Below are 17,060 nucleotides of genomic sequence, written 5' to 3' on the forward strand. Positions count from 1 at the left end.
CTTGAGTTCCTGTTAAAACATCTTTTTCCTCCAATAGCCCTGAAGTTAAGAATCGCAAAATAAATCCTCACAGTTCAATGGATAAAAACTCAGTTGACAATTACTCATAGATATTCAACAATCTTAAGAACAAACAGCTTCAGGAGCCTAATAATAATTTTGTTTATTCTTGTAAAAGAAGTATAGTAGACAAAATATAAAAAAGATCAGCCAGCATCCACAAAACAAAATAATTCTTTTTTTCCCATGAATAGGTCTTTATTTTCAGATATAGCAAAAGAAATATATTTCAATTCTAAGCAAGGCAATTAATTTGGATTCTGCCAAATCAGAGCCATCACAGTCACAGGATTACTTTTATTATTTTTTACAATGAAAGGACTCTGGGAGCACAGATCCTGCTGTGTAGAGCCATCACATTCCCTCACGAGAACAAACTGATTAGAATGAAAAATCTAACAGTAAATAATTATTCCAATAAAGAAATGACAAAAAGCTACAATAATTACTTAGCTAGACTCATTTCATTTGTTTGTTCTTGCAACTTGTCATTTTAAAATAAATAGAAGACTCTTTATTTTTTAGAAACACCCACCCTCCAGCTTTATGATGCTTTATCTTGCAAACATTTGCCAGCAGCAGAAATTTTAAGAGTCTTTGAAGATCAAGGATGGGATGAAATGTACCAGGAATCTTCAGCACCCCCAAATAATGGTCACACCTGGGGATAGGCTGACTCCACAGTCTCCATTAGCCATGTTGGCTTGGACATGTCCTTCAGGAGTATCCTGAGGGTTTGTGTCCCATGGCCTGGGCCTAGGCAAAGGAATAGGGCTCAGTGTTGAAGTAGCCCTCCAGCTGCTTGCTGAGGACCTCAAAGGTGGGCCGCTCTTCCGCCTCCGCGCTCCAGCACTGCAGCATCATCTTGTAGAGTGGCGCTGGGCACGTGTCCGGCTGAGGAAGTCTGTACCCATCGTCCAGCATCTGGATCACCTGGTGTCCTGGCACACCTGCAAGCCAAAATGAGTTCACCAGGCTACTCAGGATCTGCTTATGGATGCCATGTGTTCTCTCGCTTCAGCTCAGAATCACCATAGAATGGTTTGGGTTGGAAAGAACATTAAAGATCACCGAGTTCAAAACCCCTCTCATGAGCAAGGACACCTTCCACTAGACCAGGTTGCTCAAAGCCCCTTCCAGCCTGGCCTTGAACAATTCCAGGGCCTTATCTGTTATTGTTTACCAGGAATTAAAAACCACCTCCAATATTTCCCAACCACCTCACCCTGACTGTGCCAGCTGCAAGGCATTGAAAATAGGTTTGTCTGGGTGTGAGGCTTTTCCTGCACCATTTGGGTTTCTCAAAATTTTTCTGACATCTATTTAGCTTAAATAGCTCCTAAACATCTCTAGCCTCAGTGACTAGAAAATCTCCTAATAAAACCTGACCTGCTGCTGAATTTTATTCACATTCAAAAGCTTTTTCCAAAAGTCAGCCCTAGGTTTCTTCAAGGGCATCTGGGCAATGGTGTCCACCCTGCTCCATCACTGCCAGTCATGGAGAAGAAACCATTCCCCTACTTTTGCTTTATATACTAAGACTATTGTCCTGTTCCCTTCCAGTGTTTTACTCTTTAAAATAAATCTTGAATTGTGTTAACTGCTTTCCCCTAGATCTCTGAATGGTGTTTCCTCTGCACATTATCCACTGCCACCACAAATCAACATAACCCCCACTGATTACTGAGAACAGACTCCTAAAAGTAATGCCAAGTAAGAAAATAGCCATGGCAAAACAGCATTTTGTACTTTCAAGATACGGATAAACTATGCCTTTTCAAAGGGGTAACACTGGATGGATTTTCAGACAATATCCAGAGCCACGGCGTTACATATTTTTGATACTAAAATGATTTATTTATGTGTGTGTGTCCATATGCACACACCTATAGTTTATATAAGACTTCAGGATATTTTGCTTTGGTTTTTTTTTTTCCTCAGAACAATTTTGCAGGAGGTGAGGGTGGGAATCAAAAAAGCAAAATCAATTTTTCCTTTTACAGAAAATATCAGTTTGGGACCCTGTGAAATGTAGTTTATGGCAAATGCACCACCCCTCAGGCCTGTACCAGTGCAACATAACTTTTTTTTTTACTTTAGTCCTTCCCTTGTGTTCTACTCACCAGCATAAAATGAGACACAGTCAATCATCTCACTGATATCTTGTGTTATTGGAGCCACAGTTCCTTGAGCATTTCTCACAGTGCTAGAAATAGTAGCTGCTCTCAGACTACTATATCTACTTTTGAAGTTGGTAACATTTTATTTTTTAATTATTTAATTCTTGTGATCCTTTCCCTTATGAAGACTTTCCACCACAACAATCAAATGGTAGTGAGGGAGGTAAAAGCACCCTGATTTATTTTTCAGACACCTTCTTCCTGAAGTGCTTGTGCAGTGCTTCATATATAATCTATTTTTTCATGAGGTATACTTAAAAAAAAAAAATAAATTTAAGAGGACAGTTTGAGGAATAAAACACCCTTCCTTAATTTCTTCTCTTTTTTCTCATTCCAAGAATTTGCATCTTTGATCTGATGATGGAGGAAAATAGCCAGCTGGCTTAGATGCTTGTGCAGTGCAGGTTGACTCCAGCAAGAAGAAGCTTGAATGTGTGCTAACCACTGCCTTTGCAAAGCTGCCAGGAGGCCTGGGGAAGCCAGAAGGTCTGACCCACTAAATGGACCTCATCTGAACAACCTTCTTCCTCTCTTTAAAGTTTTAACCCTTTAACATACCCATAGTACAGGTATTCAACCTTCTTTTTTTTGTGTGTCATTCTGAAATCAAGAAAAAAATTAGACATCATTCTTTAGGTAAAAGTACTTACCATGATAAGGCATCTGCCCATAGGTGACTATTTCAAAGAGAAGTATCCCAAATGACCAGACATCTGATTTCATGCTGAATCTGTTGTAGCGGATTGCCTCCGGGGCTGTCCATTTCACTGGGAGTTTTGTTTCAGTCCTAGCTTCATATACTTTTTCATTTTCTACCTATCATGGGTAAAACAAAGCAAGCCTGCTTTCAGATCTGCTTCAGCAAAGCGCTTAAGCATCTGACTAAACTCAGCATGTGCTTAATCTTATCATCTTTTAACCAAACTCTTGTTCTTCATGTAAGTACCCATTTTCTGAAGGCTGTCACTGGATTCAGCTTTGCAGTTGAAAAATGTGGAGGTTTCATCAGAGGCTTTTTCTAAAGCAAGTATCATTTCAAGCCAGCACACAGCATTGGAGTGGCTCCTGATTAATTAATTATGACTTGCTACTGTGAATTCTGGACCTGGCATGCAAGATTTCAAAAGTCTGTCAGGAGTGGCAGTGTAAGCATCCTGCTGACACTAGAGACCAAATGTCTCCACGTCTGGTCTACAGCAAATAAAGAAGGCAAGAGCTAATGAATTTCAGAACCTTTCTTCTGTGTTTTATTGTGGTGCTGAAGGGCCACTGACTTTGATAACAGTCACTTAAACAGGTTTTTGGGCAAGAAAGAATAAACCTTGACTGATCCAAATTAACATATTCGTTTCCAGTGAGCTAATTAATGTAAAGTGTAGGTGAAAGACAAAAAAATTGTTAAGTCACAAATTTGTAGAATCATATCCTTAAAGGTTTACCACATAGACATCTAAATTTCGTGAACATTTCTTCTCTCTTTAATTCCTGCATGTAATTTAGTGTACACAAGTCGCCCTTAAGCCTCGGTCAAGTTTTTCACGTGCAAATCCAGACATTCGTGTACCAGATTTTGCTTCTTTGATATAAAAAAGATTCTGAAATACAAAATGTATGTTTTCCAGCTGCAATGCTCTATAGTTTTGAAAATATTGGTTGTTATTGGTTTGTATCTCTATACTTATACAGTTGGCATCTAGACCATAACTCATCTTTAGAAACAAGAAATTATTTCATTACACTAAATAACACATGTAAAAATACAGATTTCATTTCTTACACTTAATCCTTTATATGTGACTATGTTAGTGTTTTGGCTTAGGAGACAAAATATTCCTAAGAAAATCTGCCCAAGTAACTCTATAAGTATTTTAGTAAAGTTCAGTTTTAACAAGAAATGTCAACAGCTGTAAATCATTACCCTTTCTAGTGAGGACAGAAGAGAAATATCCATTATGAGCAATGCCTGTTTAAAAATATATATATTTTCATGTTAAGGAACTTGAAATATGGACTTATGCATATTTAGAAGAATCAAAATTAAATAAAAAGAATTTTCCAATTCCCTTGATGCCTTTGTTAAGCCATTATTCTATAGTTCAGTATGAAATAAATCAAATTTTGTTATGAACTTCAAATTCTGCTGCTTGAAAGGAAAAACAAAATGAAAAGCATAAGACTTTTTTCTCTGTTTTCCCTTTCCCTTTTCCCGTTTTCCGTTCCTATCAAATACAGATTTCACATTGAAAACCATAAAATATGGCGAAACAAATCTTTCCAACACTGATTAAATCATTTCCAGAGGTAGGAAATCTAATTTATGAACCACAGCTCTTTCATAGGGAGACTTTTGGTCAGTGATATTTTGCATTCTCTGCCTTCAAGGACTAGAGGAAAAAAACAAATTGGTGCAGTGGCAAAGAATTTGTGATTGCATAAGATTTAAAGCTCTGAGAGCTCACTTTATGAACTTTGCTGTTAATTGTGGAGAGGAATAAGGTCTTTTTTTGATTACTACCTGTCATCACAAGCATCATGGAGGTAGTGGGGATGTGAAAAAGGAGAGAATATATGTCAATACATTTTTATATGCCTTCCCTTACAGGCCCAAGTGTATAATCTTTCCATCATTCCACTCCATGTTGCAGACACTGTGGATAAAGCTTGTCCAGCAAAGGGTTTTGCTTGCCAGGATCCTTACTGGGTGGCTGGGCAGGAAGCAGAGATGAGGATTCTTCAAACTTATACAAAGGCACAGGACAACATGTAACATTGCATGGGATAATGAAGGTAGAATATACAAGTGAATGTGTTATAGGTTCTTTTCTCCCTGGGCTTGCCTTTGTCTAAATCCATCAATTCAGGGCTACAATTAGATGTTTAGCTGGCCTCTTCCACCTTGTTCTCCCAAGTTAAAATCAGGGACAACCTCTCACAACCTACCTTAAAAACTCTTGCAAGTCCAAAGTCTGCCACTTTGTAAACATTGTGTTCACCAACAAGAACATTCCTGGCTGCCAGATCCCGATGGATGTAGTTCTGAGATTCAAGGTATGCCATGCCAGAAGCCACCTGAGCAGCCATGTCTACTTGATGTGTCAGGGAGATTTGAGAGCCCCCATCATCTGTTTAAAAAAGAGATGACAAGAACAACATAAGAACAAGAACAAGATGTCGATTTCAGACATCTGAAAACCTGATTGGTTCAAAAAGCCAACACAAATAAACCAAACCATGCAATACAATAAAGTAGCATCCCAGCTAAATGGCAGGGGTTAGTGAATGACATTACTTATTTGCCAATAAGTGACAACACTTCTCCCATCTTCTCTAAAAGAGTAGATACGAAATGCAGGAGTTAATCTAGGCCAGGAAGGAGCTGCTGTCAAAGTCCAAAGAGAAAATCTTTGATCTACTGATAGTAACATAGTATGCACCTTTCTGACGGGTTCATAAAACTGTTCCAAACCGTGAGTAAGAGTTAATGTCAGTACCCAGTGGCTGTAGCCAGAGCTGACTAAAGATGGAAAAGCACAGAATTATCCTTGTTCCCTGTTCTCCAATGATTCTGACTAGGAAAAATACCATCTGCTGTCAAGTATAACTCATTTTCACTTTCCAGTCCACTTGACTGCTTCACGCTGTTATCTCTCTTGTCACTACTTAACAGTAGGACTCCTTGAGATGCTTTCAAGCTGCCTGATTCTCCAGTAGAATCTTTTTGAAGCAATGTTCGTGTCATTCCCACCACACTAAGATAAGCAAATTCCAGAAACTGAGATTTGGCAATCAAAGATCATTGTTCAAACAATGCAGTAGAAGAACTTTGAGCTGAGCAACTTGCCTCCACAAGTGAAGGAAAGTCTTAGGCCATAAAAAACTGCAGCCAAAAATTGTAAGAGAGGTAACAAAAAAATAAATAAATTCATTGGGGTATAACATGTTAGAGTAAAAATTCAGGGCCTTTGTGGCATTTGGGGGACAGCTAACCAATCTTCTCAATGCAAAGAATTTAAACCAGGAGGTAATCCATGGTTTATCAGATCAGTGTTACATTCAAGGACCACTGTCACCCAGTCCCAAATGGTGCAGCACTGAAGCATGGCTTTCTGCCTCTGTAGCCTCTAACACTCAAAACCGTTTCAATTTTCTGTTTCAGAACCTTAATATCAAAAGCTGAATCCTTGCTGCTAGGCTTATTGGCAGCTCTTTGTCATCAGGTTGGTGACTTTTACTTACTACCTCTGTATTAGAGAAATAAAAATTTTGTAGCTGGCAGTTTTCTCTCATTTATTTTTAACTGATTTGCAGTGATAGTGTGTCTTAGCATCATTCTAAATAGCCTCTTCCAGTTCTGGCATTTTATTTGATGTAACCTTGTGATCCCACCTTATGAAGTGTGAAATGCCATTGTTTACTAATCTATTCTGCAGTCTCCAGGCCTTGAATTTCCTGTTTATCTGACTGCTTTGACATAATTAGGCTAAATAAATAAATAAATAAATTTGTCCTGTATGTGTCTTACTCTACATCCTTTTTGAGGCTAAACTCATTGCCATGATAAATCAGCACTAAGATTATTGACTTCTATTGTAAAATATCTTTTCCTCTCCTATACATATGGTTTAATGCTGCCTGGAAATTTAAAAGAGAGAGTGACAAAAATGTGTGAAAATCCACAGTCCACAGAATAATACAACACTGATGATTTTCAGCTCTGATAACCAGCAGGCATGAACATTTATTATTCATCTTGCTAGACAAGGATATAAATCCACAAATGATGCTCATGTTGTATTTAATCAGAAAATAACTATATGTTTTCAAGGACTTTGTATTAGTAATAGGGTTTTGGAAGCTAGCCTTTGTCAATCAGCTTTAAATATTCTCTTTGACACTACTTCATCTGCCTGTGTTGTGAACTACCTGCTGGTGAGAGCAGATAAGGATACCAACAAAGCTGAGCACAGGTTTGTCACTGGTCTGCTGATGCTCCAGGACAGCCTGACTTAACCTTGCTCCAAGAGGCAAAATAAGGCAATGCCAGAGGAAAAAGGGGTGACTCATCAGCCTCGTGTTTAATGAGCTGCTTTAGTGCAGAATAGGAGTTAGAACTGCTAAACCCTCCCTGTTTTATTCCCTGCAGGACACCCAGGTGCACCATGCCAAAGGACACAGATGAGAGCCATCTCTAATGCTGGAGTGGCAGCTGAAAGACCATTTCTTTCATTAGGGCCCATTTGGAATACCAGACTGCCTGTAGCCTGTGGGCTGAGGGAGGGGAAGAGTTGCCCTGGCTCCTGCAATATTTCTTGGATAATCTCTCTCTGTAAGCTGCCTGTGCACTGCAGCTGTTCTGGAGCTAAAGGGAAAGCTTTAATGAGGATACTCAGCTGACCAGAAGCTACAACTTGTGCACAAAGACAGATGAAATCTCAGGTCTCTTTGGGATCTGAGGTATAAATCATGTATGTCTGTCTCATAAAGCTTTCTGACTACATCTCCAAAACTCCAGGCTGGGCCAGACAGAGTATACAAGTTCAAGATAACTTCTCTGGACCAGGTATCCCAGTACCTCACCATCCCCATAGTGAAGAATTTCTAAGAATTACCTTATGTAAACCTACCATCCTTCAGTATAAAGCCATTCCTTTTTGTCCTATCACTACCTGGCCTTGTAAAAAATCCCTCTCCAGCTCTTTTGTAGGCTCCCTTTAGATACTGGAAGGCTGCTCTAAGCATATATCTAGCTAGTTAGCTAGATATAGATGTATAAATATGTTTATATAACTTCCACACTGAAAATCAGGCACTACTGCTGAATTTATAAAATCTTCTCATGGATTACTCTTTACTGATAAAGAAAATGTAGCACCTCCATGTCCTTTTTTACTAATATTTTTTGACAAAACCCTCAACCTCATATGAAAAATTTATTAGAGAAAATATTAAAGTATTCTTGGGGTCTGAGGCCTGTTCTAAGCAATCTATCACAATCACTCATATAGAAAAGGCATGAAGATATTCTCATTGACAGATATCTGACAATAAAAATAGAGAAAAATAAATAAGTGGCACTTTCTCCAGTGAGGACATTGCCTCCACAATAATTCACCGAACTTCAAGACTGCATACCTGCCAGAACAAGTCCCAGGTCCATCAGAATTGATAAAAGCACTCATATATTTATGACAATTTCATTCACTTCCAATAACAAAGAAAAGTTTTCAGGTGCATTTTTCTCACACTGGTGGCAGCTCAATAACTCTGCATAGCAGTGTTCATCAAGAGCTCTCCCAAAATACATTCACAGTGTGCACAGGGAATTCGCATGTCCATCATTATTAAGTAGCTGTCATTATGGGGAAACATGATAGTAACTGTGAATAAAATATGAGGGACTTTTAAAGCTGGAAAAGCATACCATGCAGTTCTAGGATGGGAATAGGAACAAAGAATATCTCTGGACTTTCCTCCACCCTAGGTTGCCCTATTTACCCATCATGCACACAGAGACAGAAGCTTTCTGGAAATATTTTCCTGTTTCCTGCAGAGGCTGAATCTCAAGAAAACTTATCAGGAGCTGTGCACTCCAGCTGATATAGATCACTTCCAGTCACAGAGCTCTGCACAAGCTTCAAATCTCTTTCCTTATTAGTCTCACTGACAGCAATGACTTTTGTCTGACCACAACACCTATCAAAACGCTTGGATCTCTGCCTCCACCTCTTAGCTCTGTGCCCCTCCCTGTACATCGGCCATCAGACAAGGAGGGATGCCACTAGGCTGGGTTTCAGATGGACATTTTTATGGATATTTTGAAGGCTGCCTGGAAACCAGCTGACTTTCCACAGCCTCTGATGAAGAGCTACAGGAGTGAGCACTTAGGCAAGGAGCAGGGTGCCGTGCAAATGCTGGCAACTGATCCACACACACAGGCTGCAGCACTGGTGTGCTCTGGATGTGTTTTCTATATGCACACTAACAGGCCAATTTTCACCTCTGCAGTAGCTGTGACTCATCCTGGCTTTCTCAGAGCTATTTCTCCAGTGCAATAAATGTTTCCATGCACAGCAATCATTTCCTCATGTGCCAGGCTCTTTCAATCAGGTAAACTGCAATCTGTGCACAAAGCCACCAAAGATGAGAATTTAAAGGAAATTTGTGCCTTGCTACCTCTGGCCAGCAAATGCCTACAAAATTGTGGATGATCTGGCCCAAGGTCATGGCAAACCCACTCTGGGCAGCTCCTGGTAGGACTGTCTTTGTGTAAGAGATTTCTTTAGCTGTAATTGTGCATGGACAGACCCTCATTTAGAAATGGTTCCACAGAGAAGATGGGGGAAGGCATGTGTCATGGTAATTGCTGTCTGTGGTATTACACAGGGCTTTGCTTTATGGGCTGGAAACAGAGAAGAAATTCAGCATGACAGCCGTGGCAAACATTTTGTCTTCAAGAAATCATTACAGCTTTAAAGACATTTAGCATCTCATAGACATCTGCTAAACTGAAAATGGGTAACAACACTAGAATCAAGCATTTCTCAATAATAGGAGTGAACTTAAAAGTGCAATCATTATGCTAGTCTGTTCCCGGCTGTACAATTTTATTTTTAATTATTATTTGCCTTCAAAAGAGCACTTTGAAGTGCTGCTGACATAAAAGCCCTGATGAGATAGGCAAGGGACAAATTTGTAGTGAAAAGCTATCCCTGACTAGTAATAGTTTTCAAAGCTGTTAAGTACATTTTATGGAAGTGTCTCCATTTCATGTCAAATATGATGACCTATCCTTCTGGATACTTATGTTTTTATTCCTTTGTGTATGTTCCCATCTACTCATAGAACTGGATTAAAAAATATGGGCCATTATAAGGCAAGAATCAAACTGTGAATGTGAGTCTTTCCTAGTTCTCAAATATTTTGACATGTCAAAAATTCATAAACCCTTCTTTCCTCTTTTCTCATCCCCACACATGACAAATAATTCAGCTTTTACATTAAACCAGGGTGCTGTACTTCTGTCTTTTATGTTAGTGTATTTACTAAACTGCAGCACTCTTAAAATGAGTTTAGAGTCATTTGCTTACTTTTAAGGTAATCTAGAAGACTTCCATATCTCATCAGCTCGGTAATAATAAAAATTGGGTCCTCCAAAGTGCAGACAGCGTAAAGTTGTATAAGCTTTGGATGTCTCAAGTTCTTCATTATTTGTGCTTCCCTCAGAAAGTCTTTTGGATCCATTGAACCTGAAACAACAGCACATTACAAAACATAAGCTGAGGTTATTAAAGGGCTTTCTCCCAGCCTGGCAATCTTAAGGGAGTAACTGATATTGTTTTCTGTCTTTGAAAGTACATTAGCATCTCAAGTCTTCACAGTTCCCACAGAAAACAGACAGTGCAGCTGAAACAAACAGTTAATGAGTGAAACTTGCCATTAGCGTAGGGACGGAGAACATATGCGTCCCAGTCACCAGAATTATAAAGGCTAAAATCAACCACCCCCAGGCCTCCCCCAAACAGGAAAAAAAAGTGAGGCTAGAATGTTAAGGGATACATTTTAGACAAACAACTGGTTAACAAAAGGACCAGAAACTTAGGTGAGAGTATCTAGGTAATGGACATAAAATTTCTGAGAGAAAACTAGTGCTGTAATAAAATTTAGTTGCAAAAATTTGTTCTGCTTTTTATATATTTATATATTTTTTATTTTATATATTTTTATATTTGTTATATTTTCAGCTTCACCAATCAAAGCCTGAAAGCACTGAAATCAGTTTAGCATATGTAGAGATTTTATATATATGAAAACAAATAGCTATTTATAATGATCATGCAACAGCAACCTTATCAGAAATACCAATGTATGCACAGATGTAACTTTAATTTTACAATCCCTTAAATACCAAAGTGTCTCAACAGCAAATGATGCCAACTTTTGAAATGTTATATAATATCATAACATCTCTAGTTCTATTCATATACATAGTGAACCAATGCAGAAACTCTGTCAAAGAGGCAATCAGAAATGGCACAGGAAGCTAAAGTCATGGCAAATGTAGGATTAAAGTTCATATGTACTGAATAGGGCATTAATTAGGAAAACATGCACAAATAAAGAAGCAAAGCTTTCTAGATGAATGATCCAGTAGTGATCAGATATTGTCAGATGTTTGAGGAAGTTGGTGAATAGCATCTTCTTCAAAATGCTTGTACAAACAAATGTGCAATCATTCAACTACTTAAATGTCTCCTACCTCCCAAATCAAAATACTTCAATTAAGAAAATATTATGGTTAAGATTGGGGAGGAAAACATCTAGTTATCCAAGTTATTCTGCTCTATGTCATGTTTAAAAATAAACTCATCTTACTCAGTAAGCAGACTAAGTAATTTGAGAAGCCAAGGCTGCAAGAGTAATGTCTTTATGTGTTTTTTGGTGTTTTTTTTTAATATTAGGTAACCTACAAGGTTCATTTGGGAGTTTGACTCTGTTCCAAACATGGACGTTTAAATAAAGTGAAATTCTTGGAGGATATTAAATGGCTCAGCAGTAAAATTCCAAAAGAAAATCTGTTCTACAAAAAGGACTAGAAAATCAGCCTGTTCACCCAACACCTACCTTGAATGCTACCTCCTGAAAAGTGCCCCAACCTATTTTCCAAAACGGAGTAATGATGTGTGATTTCTCATCCTCACATCAATACAAGAGGAATGATTCAGAAATACTCCTGACATAGACTTTCTGAAAAAAGAGCCACTTGACATTGCTACTTGGGAGAGCAAAGATTACATTGCAAGGAACACATACTCCTCACTTCTGTTTCCTCATACTCCCCTTGGCAATCCCATATTGCCCAATTTGGCAAGACCTTATAGGATGCCATTATGAGGAATGGTCAAAGTTTATGGATTTCCACGCCATAAATAAATGGCAAGCAGCCCACAATACATCTCCTCAACAGGTACAAGCTATACTCATTTTCTTCAGTCATTGTCACAGGAAAGTGGGGGCCTGCACAAAGAGTAAATGATCACACCTGCTATGGATAAAGCAGAGATTATGACAGAGAGAAAACCCAAAATGTCTGTAATGCTTACTCTATGTCCTTTTCTTGTTTAGAGCAGCACAACCTTTACATATTTACTTGAACTTTCCACCAATTCTAAATTTAAAAAAAATGTACGTTGATTTAAAATTTTGCCCCATTTTCTTACTTGTTTCAAGATATATGCATTGTTATAAAAATCAACCTAAAATCTACAGAGAAGCTGCATGGTGTGAAGCATTCTGCCTTCAAAAGCAAATGCATCAGTGTGACTAATGATTTAGCATCAATGCCAAAATTTGACATGTTGATCCTAAAAAGGATAAACTACTTGCTCACTTAGGTTCTACCAAATCATGGACCCTCTGTGGATCATTATACAGGATTTCTTCACACCATAGAATTTGACAGTCTGATTTGTTCCCACCATCAAAGTTTGCCTACAAGGAATTTCTCAGTTTAATCATGCTATAAACTTCTTCCAACAAACTGAAACCAAGCAACATATTTTTCACAGATGACAACTTCCAATATATTGATCAGGAAGGAATTATTCCATTAGCTGAATAGCTGCAAATCCTTTTCTACACTGTAAAAGCAAATAATAGTGACAATAATGATAACAAACCAGAAAAAGATCAATAAGTATTTCCTGCATATTTTAAAGAGCATATGTAACCTTCAGTTTTACTTAGTTTATAGCTTTAAATAGTACAAATAGCAGACAGTGGCCCAACCCCCCACAGCCCTTAATAAGGAGATTGGATGCCAACTGAAAAAAAATTAAAAGGGTCTTTATGAGTGTTCTGCCTAAGATTAGGTTTCAGCAACTGAATAAGCAAATTAAAAACTGCCTCTAAAAGCAACCAAACATGCTTGTTACAAATTAGTTGGATAAAGCTTGTCACAATAGTGGCAAAGAATTTACAGCACATCCACTTCAGGAAGGGAAAACATGCCACATGGAGTTTCAAATAACAGAGGGGGGTTTAGCTTGTCAAATACGTGTGTTTTTAATGAAATATACATTTTCACCTGTAAGTGACAAACACAGGAGAAAGAGCAGGTTACTGTAAGTAGAAACCATTTGGTCATAAAACAAATAGTTAACATAAGACTTTACTGAAACAAGTAGAGGCTTTCTTTTTCTTTTGTGTGTGTAAGATACCAGTTTGCGAGTAGATTTATCAGGACCTGAAGAAAATGCAGTCATGATCCTCTGTTTCTTGAATGAAAAATATTTTTCTGAATGTCAAACTCATTCTAAAGATCAAAAGGCTGGAATATCTTTCTTTGAGATGTTCTATGTTGCGCTGCTTTGCCAGGAATCACTTCTAACTTAAGCCTACTTAAAACAGATGTATCAGTTCTGATTAACTTCTCCCTGAAAATATTTTGTTCTAGATCTGAAGAAGCTTCACATTCTGAGACAGACACTGATAACCTGGAAATGGGTTAGAGAGGAAGATCAGTTATTTTCCAGATTCCACTGGCCTAAATGTAAATGGCCCTTAAATATTTGATAAACCCTTTGATAAACAAGACCCTTTGTTTGCAACTTTTTAACAAATCTTCCCAAATTTTTTCAAAGTACCCTTGTATTTCAGAGGAACCTAGTCCTCTAAGTAAAGTTTATAGAAAATTAATTTGTATGGAGACTGCATTAAGCATATAACTATGATCTTCTGAAGAACTTTATGAGTAATGAAGACATAACATTTAAAAACTAAGTATTTAGCAGCACAAGAGACTAAAATAGCTTATCCACATTTACAGATGAATAATATATGTTTCTGGATGTTCTCAAGCAGCTTTGTCACCATATAGAAGTAAACTAGCAAGTCAGTGTAAGGCCACATACTGTATTAAATAGAATAAAAAAATATTTTTTTTGCCAGGGGAAATTGGGGTACTTCCTTGAGTGCAAAGCTTTTTACATTTCATACATATTAAAGAGATGACAAATTAAAGAACTGAAAATGTTATTAAAAACTCCACTGACAGTACCAACCCAGACACTATTTTGGGAAAGCCTCCTGAAAAAAAAATCTTGCTTGGACAGTTTCCATGCAGAGAGAAGCTCGGTGGATACTCTACAATGTGATAATGACAAATGTATCCATCAGCTTCAACAGGCATAAAGAACTTTATCAGACACAATTAATTGGTGATGATAGATGTCTGCTTCACATGCTGACAGCTGGAGAAGCAAGCTAGCCCAGACAATAGGTTCTAGAAAATCCATCACACTCAACATAGGACAAAGTGCAAATCCCTGCTGCAATGATTTCCACTTAAACAGGAAAAAAAAACCAGTGTCTCAGTGAGGAAATAAAAACAGAAATGTGAAATGACATATTCAGGGACCTGCATCAAGACAGTGCTGAGCAGAGCCAAAACCAGAAATAGCAATTGTTGGTTTCTAGAATATTTTCCTATCTACTGATCCCTGCACCTCTTTGAAAACAGTGGGTCAAACAGCTCAAAAGTCAGAGATGCTCCTTAGGGCAAGATATTCTTATGTTTTTTTCTTTCATTCACACATTCATGGCTATGGTTGTGGCTGGTAAAATGTCAAAGATGCCTCCAAAGCAGAGACAAGCAAACCAGGGGACAAATTCAGAATTATCTGAATGAAAACATCACATTGCTACTTCTTTTTATTTATAGTCATACTGATCAACAGATTGTAAAAGGAATAAGGAGAGGTAATGAGCAAGATATTGATAATGATATTTGAGAACAAAGAGTGGAATAATCTCAGGGAATTTCAATTGTTGTAATTGTGCTGGAGGGACAAGAGGTAGATTGTGTGGATTGTGTGCAAATTGTTGACTTTGGTTTTGTGATTATGGTGCTTTGTTTTTGGTGTGAAGGATTCTTTTTTTTGATGCTAATGAAGTTTGTGAATGGGGAATATTCCACCTGTTCTGGAGCAATCTGCCCCTGGAGGACTGCATCCCATGGAAGAGACCCCCACTGGGGCAGTTTGTGAAGAGCTGCAGCCCAGAGGTAGAGCACAAACTGGGGAAGATTGTGGAGGACTCTCCTGTGAGAGGGACAACTTGCTGGAGCAGGGGGAAGAATGTGAGGAGCCCTTCCTCTGAGGCAGAAGGAGCATCAGAGACAGCTTGTGATGCATTAACCAAAACCCTTATTCCTTGTCAAGCTGCACAAGTTCACCACAGTGAAGGAGGAGGCAGAGTGTTCAGGAGTGAAGTTAAACCCAGGAGGAAGGCAGGAGGAAGGAAGCTGTTTTAGGATTTTTGGATTCCTAGAGTCCAGACTTTACAATCAACATAAAGAAATGTGCTTTAATAGCATGTTATTTTCTCGTTGTAATCTTCATTTTTAATCTAGAATATGTTTCATCTGATATGTGAGTTCATACTTTTCCTGCTAATTTTTAAAAAACCTTGATATATCTGAGATGCCAGATACTGAAAAAGAGGGAAAATGTTGCTAATATCCTCCAAATTGGAATGGAAGCAGACTTTGAGTACCTTAATCACTCACAAGTCAGGAATCACACATTTGCATCAAGGGAGAAGGGACTTTGGGGAAAACTCATTACTGCCATCTCACCAGGATTCTGGGAGATTAAATTTCCTATATGTTAGAAGGTCATAGGGTCATAGAATCATAGACTCATTAAGGTTGGAAAAGATCTACGAGATCATTGAGTCCAACCATTCACTCAGCACTGCCACGTTCCCCACTAAACCGTGACCCCAAGCACCACATCCATATGTCTTTGAGTCCTTCCAGGCATGACAATTCCATCAGTTCCCCAGGCAGCCTGTTCCAGCTTGACAGCCCTTTGCACAAAAAAAGGGTTCACGGTATCCACTCTGAGCATCCCCTGCACAATTTGAGGCTGTTTCCTCATCTCCTATTGCTTGTTACCTGGGAGAAGACACCAATCCTCACCTCACCACAACATCCTCTCTGGCAGCTGTAGAGAGTGATAAGATCTTCCCTGAGCCTCCCTTTTCCAGACTAAACAACCCACATTCCCTCAGGCACTTCTCATAGGATTTACCCTTCAGACCCTTCTCCAGATCCCTTGCCCTTCTCTGGACACACTCCAGCACCTCAATGTTAATTTTCTACTGAGATGCCCAGAACTGGACATGGGATTTGAGGTGTGGCCTCACCAGCACCGAGCATAGAGGGGCAATCACTGCCCTGGGCCCTGTGGCCACACTGTAGCTGATACAGGCCAGGATGCCTTTGGCATTATTGGTTTTAAGCCCTTTAGTAGCCATAGCTAGATATTAGTTTAAACCCAGAAAAAAATTGTTTGAGAAATGAGAAAGATACTATATAACAAGAAACTGCATTTAGCCCATCTAAAGACAACTGAAAATTGGTTTAAACCATGCTGTGTTTGTCTCCAGAATGGAAAGAAAAATTAATACATTCAAATAGGCTTTTATTTTATTACAAGAAGGCATAGCAAGGGTTAAAGAGAAGACATCAGGAAAATTCAAATGTGAGATTAAGCACACATTCTTACAGTGCCTTCATTTTAGGACTAGAGGATTTCTTATTATTGTGTAGTCAAGAACAAGCTGTGTTTTGATTAAACATAAATGCTAATCTCAGCAGAGGGATGATGTAATGTGTATGTAATGTGGTGTAATGGCATATAACAACAAAGTATTCCAATTATATATGGTCCAGAACAGAAGTACACTGCAAAACAATGCTCAACAGAAAAACTCTAACAGAAATCCTTTCTGTCCTTCAGGCCTATAAATCCATAACAT

General features: G+C 38.4%; 1 protein-coding gene across 2 annotated transcripts in view; it reads right to left on the reverse strand.

Moving 5' to 3' along the window:
- Positions 1–138: 138 nt before the first annotated feature.
- FRK (fyn related Src family tyrosine kinase) overlaps positions 139–17,060 on the reverse strand; it is a 48,781-nt gene continuing 31,859 nt past the window's right edge. Inside the window, exons 5-8 of one of the 2 annotated variants that reach the window (XM_023923970.2) lie at positions 10,328–10,486; positions 5,181–5,362; positions 2,891–3,056; positions 139–1,010 (exon numbers count right to left, since the gene is read on the reverse strand). In XM_023923970.2, coding sequence (XP_023779738.2) covers positions 817–1,010; positions 2,891–3,056; positions 5,181–5,362; positions 10,328–10,486 — 701 coding nt within the window. In that variant the 3' untranslated portion in view covers positions 139–816. Of the gene's footprint in view, positions 1,011–2,890; positions 3,057–5,176; positions 5,363–10,327; positions 10,487–17,060 lie in introns of both variants that reach the window. The other variant, XM_086876857.1, reaches the window with a different exon arrangement.

Source organism: Cyanistes caeruleus, chromosome 2 (assembly GCF_971803275.1).
Source record: "Cyanistes caeruleus chromosome 2, bCyaCae1.hap1.1, whole genome shotgun sequence".
Taxonomy (NCBI): domain Eukaryota; kingdom Metazoa; phylum Chordata; class Aves; order Passeriformes; family Paridae; genus Cyanistes; species Cyanistes caeruleus.